This window comes from Oreochromis aureus, linkage group 8 (genome assembly GCF_013358895.1).
Source record: "Oreochromis aureus strain Israel breed Guangdong linkage group 8, ZZ_aureus, whole genome shotgun sequence".
Classification (NCBI taxonomy): Eukaryota; Metazoa; Chordata; class Actinopteri; order Cichliformes; family Cichlidae; genus Oreochromis; species Oreochromis aureus.
Genome location: NC_052949.1, coordinates 21181308 through 21209296, shown reverse-complemented (window position 1 = coordinate 21209296; position 27989 = coordinate 21181308). Strand labels below are relative to the sequence as shown.

Below are 27989 nucleotides of genomic sequence, written 5' to 3'. Positions count from 1 at the left end.
CCTGATTCTGAAATCAAATAAACGATTGTGACTACATTTAATTATCGGTTCGTGGGTAGATCACGTCATAGCTTAGCCACACAGATTAATGCATATTTTAAAAGGTTACGGCTTCAAGTCTAAGCTCTGTTGTGGCTCCAAGGGAGCTGCAGTTAAATTAGGTGCTGTAACACAGATACAAGCTTTCTAAGTAATCGATAAAGTCTTGAAATTAATTCCAAACAATTCAAAAACAAAGCAGTCGCCAGGATAAAAAGCTTTAAATAGAGGAAGTTAAATAAAGACGGTCTCACAAGCAGAAAAACACAACTACAAAGTAGGAGACATTATGCCTCGCTGAAAATTTCCACCACATTGTGATACTGTAAGTTAACAACAACAACATGAACCTGTATATTTATCTTTGAGGCATCATGATTTCTAACAGCAATATTGAGAAAATAAAAAGTTATTCATCTCTTAGAAAAGCATTTTTATAACTAAAACTACTACAAAAAAGGAAATTCAATTGAAGTGAAAAAATGAACATGACACAATGTAACACTGACCTTCCTCATGCATCCCTCACCCGCCTCCTGTAGCTCATTGTTGGTGGAGTTGAGGGCTTTGAACAAGGCAGCAATGATCTTCTCTCTGGACTGTGGCAGGTAGTTACAGGCTGCCAGGGCATCTAATGAGGATAAAGAATATTAATGACACTCTATACTTGCATGAATAGACTATAATAATAGTCTTAAGATGTGGTCTACAGTAATGATTCAGACAGGGATTTTAAGAAGGTTTAAATCTGACACGCACACTCACACATGCACACAAACTCAAACTCAAAAGAAGAGTAAGCATCTCTGGTACACTAACAAACAATGCAGAATGGGGCCTACTTACTGAGGGCTGCTATACGGAGGGGAACCAAAGAGGGAAGGCTCTTGTAACAGGGCAGCTTCATCAAAGCAGCATCCTCCGCCTCACATAGGTTCAACAGCTGGATAGTGGAAAAAGCATAAATATGACATAAAGAGCAGAGGTGAACAGGTCAGTGATCCATTAAATTAGATCAAGCTTATATGCACCATGTAACAGGATAAATACTTAAAACAGATGAGCCAAAGCCAAGCAGCAAGTTTGAACCCACAATATTGTTTCTTTCAAGGTCAAAGTCCTAACAGTTGCATTACTGTGCAGTTCACAATTAGGGAAGTCAAAGTGCTCTATGTTAATGACTCACCTCTGTGTAGAAGACCTTGTGTTCCATGACATTAAGGTCCATTGTAAAGAGGCGGGGCTGCAGAGTAGTGCAGAAAGTGTTACCCTCCATCAGCCCGATTTGGGCATTGGCAGGCTGGTGACGCAGCAGGTGTTTCTTGGGAGGAACCATATCTTGCAAAACCTAAAGAAAAGACAAACCCATGAAAAAGGCCCTTGTGTTGTCATTACATTTATATTTTAGCACTCGTCTTTAGATAGAGATAAAAATTGGCAATGGGTACACCTACTGCTGACAGAAAGTAATACTGTAGCTTTTTACTGGAGGTCCTGCAGTGCATTTAACAAGCAACAGCAGCAAAGTATTAATCCAAATTTAAGGTTTAGAGAAAACTGTTAAGACTTTTACCTCTTTGTGTGGTTCCATGATCACAGTAACACTCTTGCCAGTGACCTGGGCTAGCACCTGCAGGGAGTGCATTGCCTGCTTTCTAACAGTCGAGTTGGGGGAGGTGACCTCTCGGACCAGGTCATGGGTGACCATGTGAAAAGACTTGTCCTGTGCAGCTAGCAACTCCTCTGTCTTTTCTTCATCTTTCAATGGAGTGGCACAGCGCACCAGCAACTGCTCCAGGGTGGTCTTCGCCATGGCTACTGCTCCATTTGACACCTGTGGATAAAAACGAGGGGGAAAAAAGAAAAATCAATAACTTAATAAATACAAATGCCTGAACAGGAAGAAGAATGACATGACAAGTTATACAGCATATGCTGAAAGCAGGTGACAAAAAGCCAAACCAGGTAAATCTTTGCAACCACAGTTATTTAATAAATAAAAATGTGGCAAAACTTTAGTTATACTCCTTTTAAATGCATAACAAGTAGTAGATTACACAATCAATTGCTCTCACCTCTCCTGTAAGGTCCATCATGACAAACAGCAGTGCTTTGAGAAAGGTGAGCTGGTTTTGTAGCACCCAAATCAGAGGCAGTCTCTCCATAAGGAACTTGATTGACACAACACCACCAAGCTTGGCATACCAGGCTTGTTCATAGCAGCAGGCACACAGACGCTCAACTATGTAGGAGAAGAGGGGCAGCTGGCATGCCTGGGGATGTAGAAGCCAGGATAATTAAGGGTGATTCCCATTTAAAAACTATACACATAACACAGAGTCATTATTGCAAGATGCTGAAAAATGAATTGAATTTCATCAGAGGCCAGTTGGATATTGAGTTCAAATTTCAATATGAAAATGAGAGTAATCAATTTGAGTATTCATTTTTACGAGGATGACAGAATGAAGTCTTAGCTGGGTTAGTTTACCACAAATTTCAGAAAAACAATTCATGAACCATATAATGCCCTCCTCTTAGTAACGTACCCTCTCCTTAGACCCAAGGATGATGCTGGCCACGTCAAAGATTACGGCCAGGGCCACTTCCCCGATCTTACACAGCTCCTTCTCCTCGTAGGCCATGCAGATAGCTATGGCATCAATCAGAACAAGCGGATCCATGCCCTGTGAGCCATTCTCCTCGCTGTGGAACATTGCTGTGCTTGGCTGGCTGCCCAGCTGGTAGCACGGCAGCAGGAAAGGGCCTGGGTTGAAAGAGTAGGACAAGAGGAAAGGAATCATGTTTAATGTCAAACATAAGAATGCTACAACTTTACAATAAAGTATATGTAGATTTTAAACTTCAATTACAATCATATGTATTACAGGAAATTGGAAAGGAACTAATTTATTTGAACAGTTGAGAATAAAATACTGATCAAAGGGCAAAAGTGAACACTGTTAAATATTATATCTATATTATCTACTATTAGATCTATAGTACAAAGAATACCAGTCCCTTACCACACTGCTGAGCCACAGCAACCATAGTATAATGGCGAATCAGGCTGGCTACGAAGGGCAGCGCACTGGGCCTCAGGTCTTTTATCACAGCAGACATGAATGCTCCAGTCAGGGCCTGTTCAAAAGTTCGGCGGGCAGGTGTGTCTTGTGCCTTATAGCGGTGAGAAATGATGACACTGGGGATCCACTTCTCAGTAAAGCTAATGAGGGAGAAAACCACACGACGAATGAGATGTCTACATATTAAAAGGGATGACATATTGCGGCAGTGGCATGCAAAATTTCTCAAAAAGCCCAAAAGTAATGTAATATGCATTCACGCAACATTTAAATGTATATATCAATATCTATTGCCTGTCTGCAGTCAGTCTCTTTGTTCCTAAATTTAAGTCTCCTTTCTGTTCCTTCTGCATTCTTTTTGTCCCCTGTTGGTATTTTTGTTATTTAATGCAGCTGAAGGCAACTGGGCCATGATGTGATTGAGCAGCTGCTTTCTCCATGCTTGAGCTTGTGTTTTATAATGCCACACGCCAGGGGCAGACCTGATGGATCGTCTCATTTTATTATTGCCATTTTAAAAAAAATGCTCTTTGGAGAACGAGGGAGAAGGAGCGTATGATGCTGTGGGAGGGAGGAGGGGTGAGAAAATGGCGGGGGGCATGGTCTACAGAATGTCAGATCAATTGCCCTTCACTCATTCTGGGGCATGCCACAGTATCACTGCTTCGTTCTTCCAATTTGGCATTTCATGAATTGCAGTGGGGGGGTTTTCCCCCCCTTCTTCTAAATTTAGATTGAACAAACACTGAGGCAAAGAGAGATGTTTGAATGATGATGAAGGGAGGGGAAGAAAAAGAGAGACAAAATCTTTCAAGTGAGAGAAAAGACAATGCAAATCGAGACGACTGAAGAGGCGGCGGGCACAGCCCCCGTGATCGTAACTGACACACTTCATTACCCCCATGTGCGCAAAGACGTATTTGTGGGCATATGTGTGTTAGTGCATAATGACAGGAGAGTGTAAGGGGCATGGTGTAGAATAAACAGACAGGGGAAAGTCAATTAGCCCCTGCCCGGGGATCAATGATGGTAATGTGACTAACCCACCCGACAACAACCTTCTTTCCTGTTCGTCTGTTCATATATGGGTTTCCGCCTTGCAGCAGAGCCTGCCAGAGGGTGTGTCTGCAAATGTGTAATTAGCAATGCCTGCCCTTGAGAGGGAATTGATGAAGCAGTGTGGGGTGAAGACATCAAGGAGGAAAGAAAGCGGGACATGTCAGCAGGTAGCAAGACAGTTTGAGGTGGTGGAGGTAATGTACATAAAGACCTCATGTGAGTGGGAGAGAGGGCAGACAGGAAAGGTGAAGTAGATGGCAAGGTCAACTTGTGCCAAGTGAAGGCAGAAAAAGGTAGGTGATTAATCAGAGAGTCTGGCTGTGCATGTACTCGAAGGTGCAATTTTATCACTTAAGTGGAAAACCAGTGTAGCAGATACAGCACCGTTTGTCAACTCATTGCAGCGACATTTATCCTAGATAAAACTAAGTGAATGTAAACACTACCTAAGGTAGTGTCAATGATTTTTCCTTGGTATAAATTCTAACACATCTATAATAGATTAAATAATGTATCACATCAGGAATGGTACCCAGGTGTCATGGTAGCAACAATATTGAAGCGTATGCTCCAGTCAAATCAAAGCAAGAATGTTTACTCACTTGGGATGAGACAGAAGCTGGTAGAGCGAGTGCTTGTTGTCATCCAGACTTGTCATGGCCACCAGGAAACACTTAATGACCTCCCAAGCCTGTCGTCTGTAGTATGGCTCAGTGTTGGCACTCTTCAGGCAATCTAGGGCTGTCTCAATCGCCTTAGAGGAAATGCAGCAAATGTTACTTCAAAATCTTCACCATTTTCATTCAGAAACTGCATATTTCTCCGACCCACAATTCCAATATCCTTAAAATTATTAATATGGGAATTAAATTGCATATGCTACATATGTGATTAATTGGGAGAAGTAACACAGAGCACCATCTGGTTGAGCAAAGGTCATTATCATTTCTACATTATGGGCTGTCAAGCCACGGCAGCCAGGCACTTAAAGGGAGAAAATGAACTAATTAATGCCACTCAGAACAGGGAAGAGAACATGAGGAGGAATACAACAATTGAGAGAGCATGAGAGGAAATGAGGGCACAAGCAAAACTGAACTGTCGACCTGTCAGTGGATTACTATAACCGGATGTGTTAGTCAGGACTGGGCCTCTAACAAATCCTTTAGTGATTAGATATAACTTTTAACAGTATAATGTGTTAGAGAAGATTTCTCAGCTGATATGGTAAAAGACAGTTGGACAAGAGCTAAAGAAGACAAATAAAAGCTAGAAAATTAAAATATATTAAATTAAGTTCCACTGTGCCATTTCTACCTGTTGTACCACACCAAGTTATGCATATTTCTGTTTTTTTATCTCAGCCTATATAACAGCACCTTCAGTGCTGCATCTCAAGCCTGCCACAGATTCATGCCTTTAGCCATAACATGTGGCTGTGCAGCATGTGACAGTCTGTGTGGGTTTCTGTGGGCTGCCTGCGCCCATGATGATGATGGCAAACACGCAGACTGATAGCCAAAAAGAAGGAGCAGCCATTAGTGAGAGTAAATAATGCCGTCATGGTGGCCCACACTAGATTGATGATTACTGACTGGGGATGAGGAGGAGAAACAAGAGATGAATTTAATTACCTGGAGGACACACACATCTCCTCACTCACTTTCTCTTTCACACACACAAAACTGTGACAAAGACATATTGCTCCCAGTGGAGAACAATAATGAGGAATATCAAACTCTTTCACGTTTAATTCTTTCCTTCTAAAAGTAAAACAAAAAAGAAAAAAAGGGGAAGAAAGAGTCCAACTGGTATAAGAAAGTGCTATAAAGCGAAATACTCCCAAATCTTTTCTCTTTAGCAAAAAGCTAAACGACATTGAAGATAGCATAAGGCCTTTTCCTTGCTCAAAATCGACCTGTGTGGGGTAATTACGCACATAAAATGCATATGACATCTTTTAATTCAAAATCTTTGCATTTTCTTCACATTATAGTTATTGGGGTTGATGTTTTCTGCTGTTTTTTTCTGACTAAAGTCTCTTTAGAAATATCTACAAAGAAGAAAAGAAAAGGGCACAAAAAGACCTGATCATATTTTACCTTCTCCATGGGTAGCTGTATGGATGCTTTGCAGTCAGTGAATTCAGCTTTGATGCTGGGCCCCTGGACCTCAGTCACTACATAATGTAGTCTCTGAGACTCTTTGAGCATCTTCCTGTTGCTGCCTCCAAACTTTCCCAACACCCGATACGCTACGTGGGAGATGCTTTCTGCTGGATTACGGAGAGTACGCCACAAAGCCTGGAGCAAAGAGTAGGAAGGGAATAAACTATAAGTTTAAGAGAAAACACCAGGTACACTGAGGGGGAACGTGGCTATATGGAAGCTGCTGAGTTATCCTTGTGTATCATCAATAAAACATTTTCTTTCTCTTCTGTGAGGAGAGAAAAACTGTAGCTGCCTGCTTGTAAATGAATCGGTATCACAAAAACAACGCCCCACCTGCATGAGTTCAGCCCTGACAGGTTGGATGTGATCGTAAAGGAAGTCAGGTTGTAGGTTGTCCACACACAGCTCCAGGGTACGAAGGCCTTGGCTGACCAAAGTCTGAGAGCCGTTGAGTGCAGATACTAGTGGATCCATTAGCATGGGTAAGTATGGCAACAAGGAGCTCAGACGCACTGGCACTGTCAAACAGAGCTCCACAAACAGGTCCTTCATGTGCTGCTTGTGAAGGCCACTCTGCAGCATGTTCAGTCCTAATAGAAATGGAAATAGGTGCTTACAATATTTCATACATGAGTTGTCTGTAATTCAGAGTAATGCTGTGTGTGGTTTGCTACCTTGTAGCAGGTTAGGCAGAAGGGGTAGAAACTCTTGGTAGAGAAGGTCGTGGCTGCCTCCACCAATGGAACGGAAGAGAGCACGGAGAAGCAGGAAGTAGTTGTAGGGCTCCTTAGCTGATTGAGCCAGTTCCATGGAGCTGTTTACTATCTTGTGGAGGTGCGGCTGATGAAAAGGTAAAGTCTTATTAGTAAAACATGGCAATGGTACAGTGAAATAGTCTGCCACTACCCCCCCCCCAAAAAAACTAAGAAATATCTATTTACCTTGAGCATCTGCTCATTCTCAGCGGCAAACAGTGATACTGAGCCAAAAACAAGTTTAAAGAGCTTGAGGTAGAGGTTTGAGAGCTCAACATTGGAGCCCATCTCTGGCAGTCTTTCAAGAAGATACTCTACTAGGATCGTGGCAAACAGAGCAGACGTTGAGATGTTGGCCAGGAACGAATTTGCCACGATCTAGAAAACAACAGAGAACAAGAAATGGAATTTGAGCAAGTGATTAATCAAGATCGAAGACCTTATCCCATGTTATTTTCTCTTGATAGGTGAGACAACACATACCTGCAGTGCGTAGTTCTTCGAGATCCTCTCCACCATGTAGGGAACTGTGGTCTGAAAAATCTCTTTAAATGTAAGAGGGTTCATCATGGTGAAGACCCCAGCAAAGTGCTCCAAAACTTCCTTCTCCTCCTTCATGCGCACAGTCTGGCAGTTAGCCACCCTGATGTATGTCTGCTGATTATTTGCCACCTGCACCTGGTCATGATACACATGAATTATTATACTTCATATCATTCTTTTTTAGAGCCTTCAAAAACTACAGTTCATTAAAAAAAAATTAGAGGGATTTCTTTAATGCCACTATTTCATGATTTTCATTTATGAGACACCGTCACTCCTGCAGTACAGTCAGTTTTTATTAGGTTGTACCTGGTAGATGTCCAAGGCCTGCATGGCATATTTGACCAGCTTAATGTAGATCTGAGTCTCCTTAGGCTGGAGCTGCTTGTTAGGAATGAATTGAGCCTCTGTTAAGGGAAAAAAATTACACATTTTGAGATGATAAAATCTTGAATTTCCTTATGAAATTACTGTTACATGTCCATTTATACATTTTTCTAGATGCTTTTTAATCAGGCAAAAATAGTCGAGCATGTGGGATTTTATTAGATATAAATAGGTTTGCAATAAGTGCCACTTGTGCACAAAGTTACTTCTATTCCCCAATTTTGTTTTGTGTCCCCACTCACCTCCAGGTGCCTTGCAAGAGGTGATACCCCAAGTAATTGTCTTCACTCCACACACTAAGGTCTTGACCAAACTGCGGCAATCCGACACCTGAAAGGTCTGCTTGTCTTCCTTCTCACCACCTCGGTCAAAGGGCGTTGCAGGTGGTTGAGGTGTCACAGCAACAGGAGTTGGAGGAGCAGGTGGTGGAATGGCAGGGGTGGTGGATGGAGTGGGTGTGGCTGGCACCCCAGGTATCGCCCCCGGATCAACAACACCCATCTCTGACTGAGGTTTGCATTTCTTGAAGATGGACACAAGCTGGTAGCGTGCAATGGTGTGAAATTTAAGTACAAACACCTGTTGATAAAGATAAGGAAAGAGGGAACATTTTCAATATTTCTCTAGCCATATGTCTATTGAAATAAATAAGACTTTTCAATTGATCTTTGTGCAACCCACCTCCAGCATCCTCATCAGGATGTCTCGCCCATTTCCGTTCTCCTGCTCTGATTTTGAGCGGATACAATCCACCAGGTTGAGCAGCAGCTTGCAGGACATGGTCTGAATGTTACTGGGAAGTGACTCGTCATCAATGTTTTTAGCAAAGAGCTGCACAGCTAGAGATAAATCTGTCAAGGTCAAGTTCTGACGCACATGATGCACCAGGTCTGCTAGTGTGCTGTAGGCCAAGGGTCTAGAAAATAAGACAGACATGTAACTGTGACATTTGGAGGTGAGTCATAATCATATTTCATTACTAAATAGTGGCACAAACTGAACAGACTGGCCTAGTGAGGAAGCCGTATTTTCTAAAAGGCAGAGAAAAGCAATCAAAGAGGCTGAAAGAAGAAAAGGATATGGAAAGTAGCTTTGGGATGAAGAGAGAAAGGGAGGGAGAAGACAAGCTAATGACTGACAATGATAATCCTGCCAGATCTCATCCAGCTGCCGTGCTTCCTATGTATTACTAATGTGAAATGACAGGCATTTTGTTGATGAGGTGAGCTAGTTTGGCAACTGAGGCGGGTCAAGGAGGTTTTGCAATCGAACTAAAGGAGGATGTGCAGGCAGCCTGCACTCTGGAGATGAGGGTGTACATGACAACTTGACAGTGCCTTCTGTGCTGCAGTGTTTTCAGTCAGCTTCCTTGAGAATTTTGCAGTACTGAGAACTACCTGATTAATATGCTAGGACACTTAACATGCACCTGGCTGAGAAATCATCCATGAGAAAGAGGCTGTTCTGACACAGAGGAGTTCGAATGATCGTGACTACACATACAAAGAACTTACCTAAGCGTCTCCCGAGCGGTGTAGCCTGAACCGATGAGGATGGACTCATCAAAAAGTTTGTCCATACATGGGATAAACTCTGAAACACAATGAAGTAGATATTGTGAATTCAGAGCTGATAGATGCACCTAAAACAGCAGCTGGTGGGTGACAGAATGAAATAAAAGCAGTAAAAAAATATGAAAAGGGTGTTACTGGAAATGCTTTTATTTGTGATTAATACAAGAAAAAAAAAATCTACATGCCATTTGGTTTGTTTAATATTATAAATTATAAAAAAATCAGCAGGAGGTTAACAGCAAACACCTAACAGTGTTGGTAAATCTGTCACAGAAAATGAGCCAAAATCAGTAAAAATGGTTTGACCCGCAGCAGAAGAAGTAACTTGCAGTAAAATGCAGAAAATCATCCGAAATGTGTCGTGCTGTGTCAAGGCTTCACTGATGGATGGTTGTGCTTTCATTCCATTTCATCTACAGTCTCACTTTTAACCTCTCAGTCACCAATTTAAAATGAGATTTTACAGCTACATTTTGACAGCTAATAAAAATGTTATTTTGGAAAGGGTGAAATGTGTAAGCTCAAGTATGCCTTGGAAAGGATCCAGCCTGCTGGTGTTTTGACTAGAACAAACACATTAAGCTACACTTAGCATTAACGTTTTAGAACAAGGCAAAACATGTCTAGTGCCAAAAATGAAAAAAATGAAAAAAGAAGAAAAAAGACTTTAAGACTGTAAAAAATATTTTCAAGACTTCAAATCATTCTTTGTTAGGATGGATTATATGGACTGTGTTTGCGTCAATATACGTACGGCTACGCAGGTCAGTTGTGAGGATGTGCTTGGCTGCAATGAGCAGTTCTTTGCGGAGATGAGCAGTCTCAGAGGGGCAATTGGTCAGCAACTGCAGCATACCCTTTACCATCTGTTGAGAGTACTTCGCTACCAGGTCCTAATATGGTAGACAAACACATACAGTATGATTAATGATTAGGATTATTTTAAAATTGATTATTCTGAGGGCAGTCACACCCCCCCCCCAAAAAAACAACCATATAGAAGGCAGTAATAATACAAGGCAAATCTTTAGACTAGCACTCAAGGTCTATCGTTGCGATGTGGACAGCCACACACATGCGCACACACACAGTAAAAAGCTTACTAATATAATTCCTCTAGGTGAGTTCTAATTTCTGCCAGTATTTTTTAAATCAGTCCAAGTTGTCTCAGATTTTATTGTCTTTAACATCCCTTCTGGTAATGTTTACACACAGTGAATAAAGCTGGTGGTAAATTCAGAGAAGTTATTTGTACTATTATTATTATTAGTATTATTATTATTTTGGTTCAAGAAACTAAAGCAAGTGTAACTCAGTTTTAGCTTCGTTTTTCCATCGTCTTCCAATTACTGAACAGATTATAGTACACCTGCCAATCACAACAGCTATGTGCAGAAACAATATCCAAACACGTGCAAATGATTCACTACATCATGACACATACAAAGATGCATCTGAAATTACATTTATGTTACTTCACTCAGCAGGATCAAATGACACGGTTTTGCAGTGTCATTAACCATCAGTAAGAAGTACTACCTGGTAGATTCGAATGATGTAGGCAAGGAATGACAGTGTCTTGATCTGGGCAGCAATGAAGTCTGCATACAGCTCCTTGTTATAAAGCTTGTGTTGCCTAAAAAAAGAAACAAAAAAGTCATTTGGTCCCATCAAAACACTGATGACAGTGTTAATGATGATGTATGCCTGCAGTAATTACAGAGGTTAAAATCGTGGGAGTCAATTCTACAAGGGTGACTTATTTGCTTGCGTCACAGCTATTACTGAATGAAGCAGAAACTGTTTCTCTGCACCTGCTAGAGACTGCTGAGGTATTTTGTTTTAAATTAATTCTGCTCCATTTGCCTTCTATTCAGAATGCTAGACAAAACCTTCTTCCCACCAAAAAGGTCTCGCCTCTTACTAAAACAATTTTAACAATTTTAACTTCCCTAAATAGGTTTCAATTCTGGTTTTAGCAAGCAAAGAGCCAAGCAACACTGTCAGCTAACTTGGCATTAGCAAAAAAAAAAACCCCCCAAAAAACCCAAAAAACAAAAAAGGAGGAAAATGAAATCAGTTGCTCAAACCCATTTCAAAGGCTGTAAATTGGAAATAATTATTCAATTGGACATATTACTCAAACTGGTATCTGAGATACACTCCCACAGCTCACACAGATGCTTTTAGCCGGATATACTTTACCTGGCCTGGGGAGACACTTGAAGCATGATGGTGTTCATGATGAGAGGCACAAATTCTGACACTACATTGTGAATGTTTAGTTTGTACAGCTGAGGAGACAGAGCAAACATACAACCTGAGTTACTACACCAAAAACCCCAACATTTTGATATATACATTATAATAGGTGCAAGGTAATATTAATATTCGCTGTTGTTTTGTGTTTCCTTTGCATTTAGATTACAGGTTTTAAACATAGTATATTATAAAATGTTTTAAAAGCAAGGAAACATCCCATTTTGTAGCAACCTTCATTCTTTTTTTCCTCATTCTAGAACAACGTCACCATATGTTCCTGTGTGAACAGATGTGTATACTACAAAAGTTCAAGAGTATTACACTCACTTGATACATCAGCACCACTATGATAGGCAGCTCTGCTAGCACCTTGAGAGACAAGGACCCCCGCGGGATGATGGTGTGCTTGAGGCAGAAAGAAAAGGACAAATGTAAGTCCTGAGTGACACACAAGCTGGACATAAAAACTGTTTCCAGGAAATGCAATACTGCTGCATAAAGAGGAGGTAAATAGCTCAGTGGAGTAATAACAACTACCGGTGCTTTCACATTTTCTGGATTTTTCTTGCAAAGTTATGCTTCCACTATAGTTTTGTCCAGTGAAGACCAGAACTCATTTTAAGGAAAAGAGTTTATGAAATTTACATTTAATAATGGGCAAAGTTTCCCAGCGAGACAAAAATTATATGCAGCATCAGATTAAACTGACAAAACTGTATGGCTTATAAATGTTCAGTTTACCCTGAGCAGAGAATTCATTACTATAATAATGCTGAATCCTTGTGTGTCTAAAATGTAAAACAGGTCACAGCTTTAAAAATTAGAGCACAATGTATTATTTAATACATTTTATATTATGGTATTGTTGCAGTTGCTCTTATTGTATCAAAACAGTGCACTACTACCCTCCACTGGCTGCAGGCAGTACTGTAAAAAGTAGACAGTATTAAATAGAAACAACAGAGTGGAGATATAAATGGCTACAAAGGGGCGGTTATCTTACTGTTCGTGTTTCGCTATCTTCCCTCTCAGGTGCAGTCTTAACCAGCACTGATGTGATCATCCCCACCATTTCTGGTGAGGGAACTGTGTTCTCTGCTATCACCTGTGGATTCTCAAAATACCTCGCCTAGAAGAAAGTAGAAATAGAAGGAAATTACGACTTGATAAAGATACAGGTGGCAAGGAAGACGAGCAGTGAGAGAAAACAATGGTAACTTAAAAGTTCTTTCACTGAAAACGGAGTCAAATCGGAACCAACACTTTTACTATCACTATACCCAAAACCACCTGCTGAAAAGCCTGTACTTACAACAACTTTAGGAAGGTCTTTGTAAATCTGCTTCACAAAGTCCAAAAAGTGGTGAATCTGGGAAGAAAAGAATATGGTAAACATGTTGATCTAATACTCACAAACTGCTTAAATGTTCTATTTTTCATGAAAAGTTACACAAGTACTTCTGCCCCCTGCCGTCTCTCATTCAGCTTTTGTTGTCCTAAACACGTTTAGTTTGATAGTCATATTTGTATTGATCACTGTGTGTTTTAAGAGATAAAGTATTTACTGTATTTATTAATTATGACTTGGTGTTCATCACATCTAATGACCATTTATAAAAAAAGTGTCCTTTAAGAGATCATCATATTTCTTCATTAAGGACAGCATTTATGACCAGTGATCAGGGTTTTTTTAACTGGTTAATAGTTAACTAAGAATTCAGACTGAAGACACACATAATATCAGCATCATCACTTTCTCAAATGTCAGTACAATGGCCAACAAACTTTAAACACAGAACACAGAGATGCTCACCTCCTGAGAGATTGGAGGCCGGAACTGTTTGTGTAGCTCAATAATGATGCGAAGGCATATCAGCACATTTTCCTCACTTTCAATCTAGAAAAACAAAAAACAAACAAACAAAAAAAAAACAAAGGGGGAAATATAAACATAAAAAGCAGCCACCTGACTTCACATGTGCAATGCATAATTACATATATGATAAATTACTAATTCCTACTATTCACAGTGAGTGGTAAAAATCAAACATCAAGATGTAAAATATTTACAGTAAGAATATTGACAATATAATTTTAAAGCACTTGAAAGGTACAAAACCATAAAAACAAGATGTTGTTCAGATGTTGTTCATACCTCCAGGAAGCGGAACATCACAGAGAGGATGTTCTTGGTGTGTGGACGAAGGTGCTCATTTGTTGGAATGCGATGGATGATTTCCAGCACTAGCTTTCGCAATTGCTTAAAAAATTTAAATAAAATGAAATAAATAACAGGTAATCACGTTTAAGTTAACAATTCAAACTTGCATACACTCATATCATTTCAATTCAATTCAGTTAAATTTTATTTATATAGCGCCAAATCACAACAGTTGCCTCAAGGTGCTTTATATTGTAAGGTAAATACCCCACAATAATACAACTTTGATTAAATCAAACAGTCACTAAATTCATGAGATGTGTTATAATGAATTTCATTGACTAATATACCACAAACATTTAACAGCTCTGTAAGGGGGGGAAATCCATGCTTAAACAGTAACTTTGGGTAACTCAATCAATCAATTCATGCAGCTCTCTCTGGTTCTGCAGTCCTGTTCATCCATCTACACTGTTGTGCTGTCAGGTGATAAGCTTTGTTGATATTAGCTGTAGATTTTTCTGCACACTACTGAATATAATGGAAATAAGTTAAAGTAACTCAATCAATCAATTTATGCATTTTCCTCTGGCCTGCAGTTCATCCATGTAGATTGTTTTGGTGTGAGTTGATTAGCTTTGGAACCAATAAGTTGTAGAGATGTCTGCATTTAAAAAAACACTTTCCTTGTGGTGCTCTAAGCAAAACCTTATGACTCAATTACTGAAAAGAAAGGCACAAGTCATCATCTTCAGGGTCACTGAAGAAGCAACTTTTTCTAATGTTTACGTACAACAACCAAAAGATGCAGCAAGATAACAGTACAGCTCAGAGACCGCTATCTAATTGATGGGTCTAGTTCAGTTATTCATTAATTAACATTTCAGTAACCATGTCCTGTTGATTTAATCAAGTGGTGCTTTATGTAGCAAAAAGATGTTCTATTAGTTCTATTATAACAAAGAGAAATCAGACACCTTTACAACAGGTATGTTAAAAACTCACACCAATCTAGATAGATAACACATCTTTTTAAAGTTACCTGTGTTGGTTTTTCTTGAAGAAACTGCACCTCTCCATCCTGAAGAAATGTAAGGAAGCGAGGGATGATATGTTCTAAGAAGGTGGAGTACTGAGGTGAAGAGGTCACATTCTGAAATAGTCAAGTACAAAAAAAGGGCAACTTTGTTACAAGCATTTTCATGTTTCTGCATGCTTACATTAGAAGTTCTCATCTGATAACCTAACATCTCATGGTAATGACCAATAGTGCTTCTGGTGTAGCCTGTGCATACCAAGCAAATAGACAATATTACCTATACCAATACTTTACTTTATACTCCATCTGTGGGTCTTTGTTTACAGTACAAATATGAAGGCAAGTCAATTTTAAAGAGCAAAATTGTGCTAGGCTATAGCCAGTTATTTAGAGATTTCCTTTCTCAAGGTTTGTTTACCTACATGCATCCAAAACCCACTCAGATATAATTTCTCATGACTAATGGTGCCACAAATAGATTACAAGTAAAAATCCAAAAGTTTCCTGTATTAAAGCATTTTCATCTTTGCAAATATTCTCGACATTTATAATACAAATATTTTTTAAGGTTAGGATTCCAGTTACCACTCAAAATCTCACACAATTACATTTTAGTAAGATCCATAAAATCTACCAAAAATCCACCATAATCTATCTTTAGAGACAAAGAAAATGAATCTACTCCATCACAGAGTGGAAACATTCATCAAACTCACCTCAAAGTTCTCGCTGACCTCCTGCATCATCTTCAGTTTAGTTTCATCAGCTGGAAGTTGAAGGACAAGAGTGTCGCCATTAATCAAACTTGCTAATGATACAGTTCCAGGTGTCATTGTTATCTCCATGTGCTCAGCAGGGGCTCTCAGATCTTATCAGTTTTACTTTCAGCGTCCAGGCTAATCAAAAGGTACATCAAGAATCACACAGACACACACGCACACACTCACAAGCACTCTCCCACACATGCGTACCTTTGACTGGACTAAAGCATATCGCTCTCATCACATCGCTCATGCTAAGCACAGGGACCTCATCTGAGCAATTTTGGACACACCAAACAGGAGTAACGAGCTGCATCTAATAACTAATGTGCTTCTTATCATTTCTCACATTAACTATTCCCTTGCCCATCAACAAATGTGTACATTTATTCTTTCATATACTAATTGTAAAATTCTGGGTGGACCCTGAAGTTTAAAGTAACAATTTCGCCAACAACCACTGCTACTGATATTACACAAGGAATCAAAGAAATCTGCACTGTATAACATAACTGAATCTTTTAAAGTCGCTCAACTCCTCGTCACATTACCTTTGAACATTTAGCTTGTACAAAATTGATTACTGTTAACTACTGTCATTGGCAAATGTCACTCTCTTTTTGATTAATGGCAAATATCAGTGAACAAGGCCAAAATCAACTGACACATCCACAACACTTTTATTAAATACTAATCCACACACATTTTCCTCCTAATAACCATTAAATATGTATGCCAAGTAACTAAGCTCAAATTGGATAATGCCTCTAAATCCCAGCAACATATCTGTAACTGCTGGATTACTGTTGGATAAAAACTTTTAAACCCATAAGGGCATTTATGTGTTTAGAGGCTTAAACATACATTTGCAGCTATTCAAACAATAAATCTGTATTTGAAACAGTAAACTTCACAAAATCAAATTGACATTTTCCAAAACGAAATAATTTTTTCCAGATTTTTCAAACATCTGACACCAAAAATTACACAGCAAGGTTTATGAACTTACGTGTGTTCGCATCTGTGAGAGCTGCCACAAACTGCAGGTACTTCTTCATAAGTGTGGTCTGGTCCACCACAGTGGGACTGGGCGCGGGTACAAAAGCCATGGTGGCAGCACGGACAGACTGGGATGCAGTCTGCACAAGTCGACGCGATCACTTTGAGCTCATGTACAGTACCTGCAAGAGGAGATAAATTACTTTCCTTATCTTTGCATGCAAAAAAATATAAGATGTATCTGATGAGCATTCAGGTAAAATTAGTTTTTAACAGGAAACCTGCTGGGTCCCACCAACAAACCGGTAACGTCCATAATAAATAACATGCCAAAAACGGGCGCAGAGTGATGACATCATTACGCATCAGCTAGCACAATTTCTGTTCACTCTAATAGCGTTTGAAAATTTAAATGAAAAAACTTGGGGTTTCGGCATGAAACGGGAACCAATGTTTTGTTAAGATGCATTACAATCTTAATGATTTACTCAATGAAACACAAATTTATACACATTTATTTTAGAGAACCAGCTGTCGAACGGCAATGCTAAGCTAGTTTCGTTAAAGAAAGAAAGCGCTCGCGCATCCCAGAACATTAAACTCCTTTAAAGAGACTATAAACAAGAGCCACAAAAAAACAAAGCACATTTGCTTCAACTAAAAACTACCCCAAAACACCAGTATGTAAGACTCCAAAAAACTGCTCATATTTATCCAAAGTTTGTAAGAGAGAGCGAATCTTTCACTTACCAAACGCCACAGACAGGAAACTGTCCCTCGCCTGTATCCGCCGTGCTCGCGCTCCCGTTTGCGCCCAACGATGTGTGATATCTCTCCGCGTAATGCATATTATAGCTTCTTTTTTAACAATAACATATGGTATTATTATATCTGTTTAGCATTTATATGTGCATAATAGTGACAAATTCGTTATTCAGCTCTACAATAATACATTATTAAAATGAAAAGCTGTTATCCTAGTACCCGCGGAAGAATATATAGTGTAAAACAGTAGCTATAAGACCATCATTTTCGATGGTCTTCTGGGTCTCAGGCTTCTACAGCAGAGGAAGTAGTGGGCAAAGTAACATGGTTCCTGGAGGTAATAGGCTTCCCAGTGGGGTAGACGTTTCACCTTGAATAAATATAATATCAGTGGTCTTTGTGCAAACAATATATATTCAAATATAAGCAATCATTAATAGAGGACTTAAAATAGAAGTTTGTACTGATGGCTTCGTTTTAAAAATAGGCAATTTGAAGCCCTTTTTTTTAGTTATATGGATACCTGGTTGCCATGCTATTTCACAATACTGCTGGGACAATACAATACAATAAATAACTACTATAATTAATAACAGGTCGTGAGTTTGCATTTTGGAAAACCAACACACATGTAGATGCCTTTCAAATGTTAGCAAAATAATGTTTTAAGGGATGTGTTTACACGGTGTTGAACAGATTTTGCATCAGTAGCACTGCTGGAGGACAGTAAACATTGTCCAGGGGGATATTGCTCTACATAGCAAAAGATCAATAGATATTATTAATAACTAATCACTAGTGTATGCAGAATTGTATTTAATTGGCCATGGGATGGAGTGATATTTAATATGAATTAAGTTTATTGACTAATTTGTTCCATGTCTTCGTGTTGCTTTTATTAGTTATTGTGAGCTGTTTTAACCACAAGATGGCAGCCTACTGAAGCTGTTTCTGGAGTCTATCCATGTTCTGAAATTACCAGTGCTCAAAGTAAAGTGAATGTGATGCCATCCTTTGTTAATAATGAAAAGTTTTGCAAACATGACACATTACTCTCACCTGATGCCAGGTTATGTGATTTTTACGGAGAGCAAAATTGGAATCTTATGCTTCAAGTTGTTTCTTTGTTGTTCTTCTTTTTTTTAATTAATTGAGACTGTCACATGACTGGGACAATACCAAAGGAAATATGTGCAACAGTGAGTTATGATTCAACAATATTCTAGGAAAACAGGCAAACAGTTTGATAACGTTATTTTTAAAAATGACTCAATTCTGGGTTGATGAATTACGTTGTTATGGATTTGCTTTATTGTGTTTTGTATTGGTTTGCACTAAGTCCTAAGGTAAGAAAACAATTGAAAAATACAGTATTGTGCAAAAATCTTGAGCCACCCCTAATTTGCTCCCATGTGTTTAGTTGAATGTGCGATAAATGCCAAAAATACCACAGTATGACAGGCATGAAATTGTGTTTTTGCACCAACAAGGTGATTCCCAAAGAGCTATTAGCAGGAGACTTGGCATAGCTCAACATGATGTGCAGTGTGTCCTTAAAAATTTAAAGGAAACCAGACAAGAGGAGGACGAAAGAAGTGCAAAGCCTAAAAAAAGAAAACTATCTACAGCAGATGAACGGCTGATAGTCATGTCCTTAAGAAACGTGGGGGGAAAATCCAGCAATGACCTGACACTGACATGAGAAATCAATCTGGCCCTTCAGTTGAACTCTCACCTGTTCACTGAAGCCTCAATAGAAATGCTCTCAATGGAAGACATTCAAGCTCATTCGAATAGTGCAAACTCTGTTTTTGCCTGAATTCCCTTCGCCTATTTCCCATTTTCCCAGCAAAATATATTTAAAAAACTAAAGATGCCCCCATACTTTGGCACCTTACTGTATTAATAACTAAAGTTATACATTTTGCAATGAATATAACAATGTTCATTGATCCTCTTGACTCTGTGAAGTGAGTCACAAGCTAAACAGTTATTCTATGAGATCAGAGCATGTAACCCTTTCATGATCATTTTTAAAACAGCCCCCGACTTTCATTTTGACCACATTAAGTTGCTGTCATGCACGCTTTTGTGGTTCACAAATGACAGTGTACGGATAAGGCTTGAGATTTCTTTTTTTTTTCTTCATAATGCTTGTTTTAATAGCTCTGGAAATAATGAAGTCTGGTTGAAAGATGATCATTATTTATCTTGCATAATCTATCAAGCCTGTGTCCTACCCACAAGCTTTGCTAATGGCTTTTAATTCCCTCCTTCACAGCCCTCCTCCTCCTCCTCCTCCTTCCATAGACTGGAGCCACTGGCACAAAGACTGCAGAATGAGATATCCCTCTCACTGAATGCCCCATATGATGTAAGAGTTAATCTGACATATAATGTGACTTTCTCATTCTCCTTTGCACTCTATGTTCCCTAAGTAATAATGATCTGCTAAAAGATGTTTGTCTCAGGCTTATTGCGCTGTCCTGTTTGTTTCATCAGTGTTTTTTTTTCTTTCTCTCCCTGATGGGGGCTTTATCCTGAGAGGGAAGAGTGGATGACACACTGGTTTCCAAAACCACTCATCTGTCCATTAGATATGTGTTTTTCTCAGTGCTCTGCAGCGACTGGCGATGCCCTTATGATGAAGCCGCATCGCCCCTGCATTATTTCTTCCATAGAAAGAAGTGCACTTTCCTTGAGACTGGGTCTGAATCATCAACAATACCCAAAAATCTATTCATGCATCTGAAGCGCCCGTGGACATTCACTCATTTTTTTTTTTTTTTAATATCACTCCTGAGGTCTGTATGAATAAGAGGACATGTTCTCTGTGACACAGGCAAACACTCACAGCAGAATCTCCTCCACGGTGAATATGCTTGTTAATGAAAATCATAATTTTGTAACGGCACTGACGTCCCCAGTTTGTTGGCCGTTGCCAGTAGGTAGGTTATGTCTTTGTCCTATAGTAAACAAAAAGTAGATAGTGAGAGTCAGCGTTAAAACGTTTGTGTTTAATCAAGACGTGTGCACGAGCACAAGCAACTGAACCCCCTGGGCAAACTAACAGCGTTGATGGTCAGTCCCTGCTGCCCATTAATGCTTAAATCATCAAGCAGATTTGCAGTAATGTTCTCTGAAGGTTTTTGGGCCATCGTCTTGCTGAGCTTTGCACTGACATGAACTAAAACTACGAAAGGTGCCAAGTATCAAACTTTAATTGCTTTATTATGAGTTCTAACTTTTATGGTCTATGAACCCTTATAAAAAGAATCTGTGTCTGGACTGGTTGAAACCTCCGTGACACAGTCCAAATGTCTGAGGTGTTAGATGTTTTATTTAAAAAAAAAAGAAGAAGAAGAGGAGCAAGCCCAGTGATTTCAAAAATGTTCTAGACAAAAAATAGAACAATCCAGGTACCACACTTATTTTTTCTCCACGGTTTTCACTTCCATGTTGATTTTTTGAACGTTAAGTTGCCTCTTGGTTGGAAACCTGAGTATATCTAACCGTACTTATGTACTGTATTTTGTAACTTTACCCCTAACTTTACTAAAGCTTGCATGGCAATTAAAAATTGTTCCAACTAAAGTTCCAAGAGTGACAATAATTGTTCCTCTTAATGACAATTTTCACAAATCTGGCTGGATGACAGCCACCAGTTCTCTGATTCATGTGCTTCCTAATGAGAGAGCGTGATGAGTCAGACGTGACAGCTTGAAGATGCGATGCCTTCATTTTATTTAACATGAAAATAATTGTAAAATGTTTAGTCTTTTACCAACTCTGCGTGCAATTATCTAAACCTTTGATCATATCTTTGGAGAAAATCAAAATCTCCACGAGCTTCATTTCTGCTGTTTTAAATCCCAGAATTGAACAGTTTTTGCTCAGCACTCGACTGCTTTCCATTTTATCATCCCCGAGTGTAAAACAGCTCTGATTGACTTTGTGGTTTGGATCATGGTTGGATGCCATCTTCAAAGCACAGTGGTAGGCCTTCCAGTCAGCACAACAGGCTTTATTGACCTTTTGCAACTAGGCAGGCAACTGTTGCTAATTGTTTACCACCACATCCTGTTTCTCCACCGTTGGCTTTATTGAAGAGACTCACCTGCATTGGGAATCATTTGTTATGTTTTTTCACAGCTGCAATTCCGTCTCTAAATTGCCTTGAGGCCACGTGTGTTGGTGCAATGTTTGAAAAATTGATGCATCCAATCGATTTTTCTTTTTTTTTCATTGCAGGACTTCCATAAATGTGCTCTGAAGTTATTCTATTGTTTATTATCCATACATACCTCAAATTCTACCACATACAGCGCACACTCGCACATATGTCTGGGGATGGGAACCGGGTAAAAAATAAAGCATGATAACGTGTTGGATCATAAGGCATGCGTATGAAAATAACCACGCCTTCTAATCGACCACACCTTTCAATCCTATCAATTTCCGACAACGACTTAGAGTCTTAGAGTCTTAATCAGCTTAACAAATCATCATTTAAGCAAACAGTTCACCTAGACTCGGTGACGTCAGCCTACTACAACACATCCAGGACTTTTCACAGACACCTTTTTTTGGTAATCCTCTTTATCGAGAGGAGCTGTCTGATCAGCACCACACTGTGCGCTCCGTTCGTGCCAGGAATAGTTCCGTTATCACAAGCCACATTAACGGGCTTACACTCCCCTGATCGGATTTTCCACTCCTGATTTTGCCGGTCGGACATCATGTCGCTACTTTGTAGAGATAGTTATACATGATGGTTTTTGCGCAGAGCCGTTTGGAGTACACTTTTACGCACTGAACTCAGCATCGGGCTCGCCTTAGAGTGCTGACAATTTAACTGTGAGGTTTTCACCTCTTTCTTGACTTCTCTGAGCGACACAAGCCGCCGGTATGTTTTCACTCTTGTCTGGGTTGTTATGTTTTTGTGCTCTGGGATGTGGTCAGCTAACAAACAGGGAGGTGGACGATGGAAAGCGCTACATCTGCCGGGCAATACCCCTCACGGGCGATGCCAGTTGCCCTGTGACTTTGCTACCCGAGTTAAATGCCGGGGGTCAAGAAGAAGAGCTCAGAAACACGGTCATGCAGCTAAGGGAGACGATTTTACAACAGAAAGAAACGATTTCCAAACAGATTGGCACCATCAACGAGCTTACCACCAAGCTGTCTCTGTGCGCGTCAGCCACCGCGGATAGAAAGTACGACAAAGGGGGAACATGGGGCAAAGACAAACAAAACACGATGGGGGACGTTCCCGGGGATCCAAATGAAACTATCGACACTCTTGGAAAAACCATGCAGGGGCTCAAGGACCGGCTGGAAAACCTTGAGGTAAGCATCATTGCGCAAAGCATTGTGCCAAAGCCCGAACCTAAAAACCTAGTTTGCTTACGGATTACGGATTTAAGGGGATTAAAACAAACTGTCGATTCGCACAAAAGCAGAGCGTGACTTCTAAGAATTGTTACTGAATTTATCGTGGAGAATCAAAACAGTATGTGGGAAGAGATTATACAGCTAATTGGTTAATTTCCTGTGATGCAGGACCTCGTGTGACCTGCCTTCACTTTGCTTGTGCTTTCAATAAATTGAAGAGTCTTTTGTTCATAGTCTTACCATGACTACCACACAGTATGAAAATACTCTGTTTCAAGCCCAGTATGTGCCTCCCACATTAAAATAAATGAGTGGATTATCCTGACAGGAGAGGAAAACTGACTGAAAAACTTTTATTTAAACTCAATCTGTAAACCTGCCAATCAGTCACACAGAAGCTCACAGCTCTCAGGGGGGCTTAGTGCACATCCTGCTTATGATAACTGGTGATGTTGATCCTTCCTTAGCAACAGCAAATGAGGGCCAACATATCTGGAGCCTCGTTCCCCAGTGAGCTCCGTGACCTGCTGCAGCAACGTCTTGGAGAACTGGAGAAACAGCTCCTGAAAAAAGTCAGCACCTTGGAGGCGGAAAAGAGCATGCTGTCCAATGCCACAGCTGCCTACAGGCTGAAAACAGAGAGCACTCTAAACGCATTGGTGGAGAGGATCAATGAGTTGGAGAAAGGTACAGCCAAGCACAAACTCACATATTTACATTACAATAGCTGTAGAGAACAAATCAAGCGGAAATGTTATTTTGAGATATAAATAGGTTTCAGTGACATACAGCGCATTCAACAGATTGGATGACTACACAGAGAATAGTGCCACACAAAAGGAAAATTACGAGAGTGGAGAAAGGCTGCTGCCCTCTGAAGTTTACTGTGAAACAGAGGGCAGGACTCAGAATAGTCAAGATGATCTTATGAATCACCAAAGGTGAAATAAAGGTGAGAAGATTTAGCCTCATGGGTCATCGCTCCCTCCTTACACCACGGGTCTTTTCTGCCGATCTTATTACAGGCGGAGGAGACTTCATATCCCCAGAGCAGTTTAAGCTGTCCCTGCCCCAGCGTACCAACTACTTGTATGGCCGTATCGCCAAGAGCTTGCCAGAGATGTATGCTTTCACTCTCTGCATGTGGATCAAGTCCAGCGCCAGCCCTGGCATAGGCACGCCTTTTTCTTACGGTGTACCAGGGCAAGCAAATGAGATTGTGCTGATTGAATGGGGCAACAACCCAATTGAGCTTCTCATTAATGACAAGGCAAGTAATTAAATTGTATTGAAATAGTGATTTAGTAAAAATCATATTTGTACCAAAACACAAATATGATTTTTGTGTTTTGGTACAAAACACAAAATCATAATTTTTTTTGACCCCAGGTTGCTCAGCTTCCCCTGGAGGTACGCGACGGCAGGTGGCACCACATCTGCATCTCTTGGACCACGCGAGACGGTCAGTGGGAGGCTTACCAAGATGGGGAGAAGCTGGGAGCTGGTGACAACCTGGCGGCCTGGCATCCCATCAAGCCTGGAGGAGTGATCATCCTGGGGCAGGAGCAGGTAATATGATACAGTAAAATCTTTGATGAATGTCTATTTTTAAATTCATCGTCAAAAAAAGAAAGTGTTGCAGCTATGTGCTCTCAACTCAACACGCTCACATTACTGCAAGAAGAAAAAAACTTGAAAACGCTGTACCAAGCGCTTCGACTAATAAGACGCGCTATTTATGAGGTGTCTCTGCAAATTGCAGATGGAAAGAAGAAAATTACCCAGATTTAAAGCGGCACAAATTAGATCCAGGCTGATTATCAGAACAAAACAATTAACAGAAACAACAGTGAATCTATCACTGCCCACAGATGCTGAGGTCTGTCGCTAAATGAATCAATGTATTATTACCTCTGCCAAGCAGGTAATAATGCATGTTTTTATTGACGTTTGTTTGTGTCTCTTTTAATGGCTTTACACAAAACCTGCCCAGTCTATTTTCGTGACACTTCGTGTTGAGGGAAGAAGCCATTAAATATTTGGTTTGCATCCAGATCCCTCTTTAAAAGGCATGAATGGCCGTGGTCTTTGAGTGCTGTTATTGTTAAAAAAAATCATATTACTGTTTAGTTCTGTAGGGAATATTTGGTATCCAAATCACTGCTAGTCAAAGTTTACAAAGCAGCATGCAGAATATTTATGTGATTGAAGGGAACCTATTTTCCCTTCCATATTTATATTCTTGGTTTCTGTTAGAGTAGCTTTGCATGATTCACAGTACAAAATAACTCCTACTTATTTCATGCTGGGTTTTGATACATCCCCTCAGTTTCTCCTCTACCTGAGACGAGCCATTTCACCCCTTTTCCTATATAACCAGCCTCCTTTTAAGCCAGCTTTCTTCTGATTGGCTGCCCCTCGCACTCTGTACAGTAGATTGGGCGGGACTGCTATTCTCACAGCGAGAGTTGTATGTCTGAAATGACCATATTTAGGATATCCACTGTCTTTGACATCATACAGATCCAAGACTAGAAAAAACAGTGTAACTCTGAGCATTTGGAGCCCTCTGAAGCAGGGATTACTGGCACAAATGCTGTATATATGTTGTATATATGCATCAAGATTGAACCTATAATTTTCGGCCTGTTAGTTGATAAGTCAGTTTGCTACCTTGAGCAATACTGAAATATCTGAGCCACTAGATGGGCGCTTGAAGAGTACATGCATCACCAAAGCCAATGTCAGTTCTCTATCTTGCACTCTATCTTCCTTATATGCCTATGCATCTTGACATCTCCACTAGGATTCATAAAATTTGGCTTGGTAGTTTTATCATACTCTTGATTGCAAACACATAAAACCACTGGACTTTATAGACTACGCCTAACAGGGATTGCAACTGCAGCGCAGACAGATGATTGTGTCCGATGATTGCTTCAGGTCTTCAGGTCAAGCTTCTTAATATTGTGTGAAGATGGCGTGAAAAGGTGCTTCAGCTGTAACAGGATCCAGCCTGAAGTACCAAGGTCAGAAGAACTGTTTGTCTAAGGACTTTGCACTCTTATCTGTCTACCACAAATTTTTCTACCAGACATGACAAATAAATATTAAGTATTTTTCATATTTTCATTTTGAAATCAGCAGTATTAAAATCCATTTCCTAAGTTTTGTTTCTCAAGCAGTTTATCTGTCAGGGGAGAGAGATTGAGTGAGAATCTGAATGTGAGGCAGAGGCTGGCTTAAATAACTGAAGGCAAGCCTTTTATTCCAAAACCACAGGAGATCACAGCAGGTGGCACACAGGGAAGCATGATAGATGCTTTGCCAAAGTGACATAGGAAAAACAGGACTGTATAAACAAAGAGGGCCGAACAAGGGAACACAGTGGGAACTAAAAGAATAAAAATAAAGGCACGACCCAAAAAACACGCAACTGTAAAACTGAAAATTAAAATAGAAGAAAAGAGTCAATAATATCACAAGAAACAAAACTCACCTTCTGTTCGAATAATAAATTAATCAAATCAGGAATTCAACAATTCAGTGAACACGTAATCAAGATTACAAATGCTAGAAGAACAATGAAAGCCAAACAAAAACCAAATATATTAACCATGAATCTAAAATTCAAATCAACATGAATACCCATGATGCTCTCACATGATTGCTTATATTTGTTAGTGTTATTAAATTATGAAACATAAAGTCTTTACAAAATGACAAATTTCTCAGAAAACAGATGAAGGACTTGACCTCATGTCCTCAGGGGTCACGTGGCGCTGACACTAGAAGACAAAGCAAGAGCACTTTAAAAGACAGTACAAAAGTTTAATGAGCAGTTCATTCCCACTGACTGGCTCTTCCTCCGCGCTGGAACAGGTAATTACGTTTGATGATGTTGTTGTCGATGCGGTTTAAATTCACATCCTGCTGTTTATGGCTCTTCTAGGACGTGGTGGGCGGGCGCTTTGATGCCGGACAGGCTTTCGTGGGCGAGCTGAGTCAGGTAAACATTTGGGACCGCGTTCTGAAGCCCGTCGAGATCCAGTCTATGGCCAACTGCACTTCATACGTTCCCGGGAATATCGTCTCCTGGCTGGCGAGCAACGTCGAAGTTTTCGGGAGGGGAGCGTTCAAACGGCCCTTGGAGATATGCCAGGAGAGGTTGCCCAATGCTTAAAAAACCTCTCAGCCTGTCATTTGATTAGTTAATGTTTCCATCCATCCAACTGTTTTTTATTTTAAGTAGTCTGTTCTTACTGTGAGGCAGCTTGTTCATTTTATTTTTTTATAGATGGATGCTTTTCGTAGTCTGGTTTACATGTACAGCTTTGGGATTACTGAACCGATTCTGAAAAAGGACAAAAAAAGACCCCACTGAGATTACAGCTGTAACATTTTGACCATTTGGTGTGATCCAGCGTTCAGGGCCACACATCTAAGTGTGTATTGTTTCGGCCAGGCTGGTCACAATCACCTCTGCTCGCTGTTTCCAGTGGCAATTAGAGCGCTCCTTAGTGACAGCAGTTTCTTCATCACGATTAGGATACTTGACTTCAACAGCTGTAGTAACGTAGTCCCCGCAGGTATTGGTGCTAAGACGTAAAACGACCCCCCCTCCCACACACTCACACACTCACTCCGAAGCTCTGAAGTAATGAAAATCCATTCTAATGCAGCACGCTTGTAGTAAGACAAGCACATTCAGGTCCAGACCGATGTTGCCATTAACATGTGAGCGAGTGTTGCGTGCTGTGTAGGAGGAAAGATTAAAAGGGTGGCTAATGTTATGCCACCTCTTTAACCAGGCAATAGCACTGAGCCAACAGCAATCTGATCCTCACATGTTTGGCTCTTTTAAAGGGATAATACTAAAAAAAAAAAAACAGAAAAACCCAAAGAGCATATTTCATGTGGCACTGATGGATGAAGCACATCTGCGATAGAACTAAATCTGTGTAACACATGCTGCTGATTTCATTTTATAGCTT

The 27989-nt window shown here is 40.1% G+C and overlaps 2 protein-coding genes across 2 annotated transcripts in view; one reads left to right on the top strand and one right to left on the bottom strand.

Moving 5' to 3' along the window:
* LOC116320112 (transformation/transcription domain-associated protein) overlaps positions 1-17628 on the bottom strand; it is a 79512-nt gene extending 61884 nt beyond the window's left edge. Inside the window, exons 1-29 of the mRNA XM_031739628.2 lie at positions 17587-17628; positions 16847-17018; positions 15793-15842; positions 15080-15190; positions 14032-14136; positions 13690-13773; positions 13189-13245; positions 12880-13005; positions 12204-12281; positions 11820-11908; positions 11154-11250; positions 10369-10507; positions 9555-9633; positions 8722-8956; positions 8283-8619; positions 7963-8060; positions 7594-7788; positions 7297-7488; positions 7030-7195; positions 6689-6945; positions 6287-6487; positions 4787-4938; positions 3066-3265; positions 2589-2806; positions 2115-2312; positions 1613-1873; positions 1226-1387; positions 886-982; positions 549-670 (exon numbers count right to left, since the gene is read on the bottom strand). Of these exons, the coding sequence (XP_031595488.1) occupies positions 549-670; positions 886-982; positions 1226-1387; positions 1613-1873; positions 2115-2312; positions 2589-2806; positions 3066-3265; positions 4787-4938; positions 6287-6487; positions 6689-6945; positions 7030-7195; positions 7297-7488; positions 7594-7788; positions 7963-8060; positions 8283-8619; positions 8722-8956; positions 9555-9633; positions 10369-10507; positions 11154-11250; positions 11820-11908; positions 12204-12281; positions 12880-13005; positions 13189-13245; positions 13690-13773; positions 14032-14136; positions 15080-15190; positions 15793-15842; positions 16847-16946 (4206 nt within the window). The 5' untranslated portion in view covers positions 16947-17018; positions 17587-17628. The remainder of the gene's footprint in view (positions 1-548; positions 671-885; positions 983-1225; positions 1388-1612; positions 1874-2114; positions 2313-2588; positions 2807-3065; positions 3266-4786; positions 4939-6286; positions 6488-6688; positions 6946-7029; positions 7196-7296; positions 7489-7593; positions 7789-7962; positions 8061-8282; positions 8620-8721; positions 8957-9554; positions 9634-10368; positions 10508-11153; positions 11251-11819; positions 11909-12203; positions 12282-12879; positions 13006-13188; positions 13246-13689; positions 13774-14031; positions 14137-15079; positions 15191-15792; positions 15843-16846; positions 17019-17586) is intronic.
* Positions 17629-22509: 4881 nt separating this feature from the next.
* nptx2b (neuronal pentraxin IIb) lies at positions 22510-27394 on the top strand. Its single transcript, XM_031739619.2, has 5 exons — positions 22510-22950; positions 23463-23682; positions 24021-24265; positions 24385-24564; positions 26948-27394. The coding sequence occupies exons 1-5, from the start codon at positions 22510-22512 to the stop codon at positions 27176-27178; spliced, it is 1317 nt and encodes a 438-aa protein (XP_031595479.1). The 3' UTR covers positions 27179-27394.
* The last annotated feature ends 595 nt before the right edge of the window (positions 27395-27989 follow it).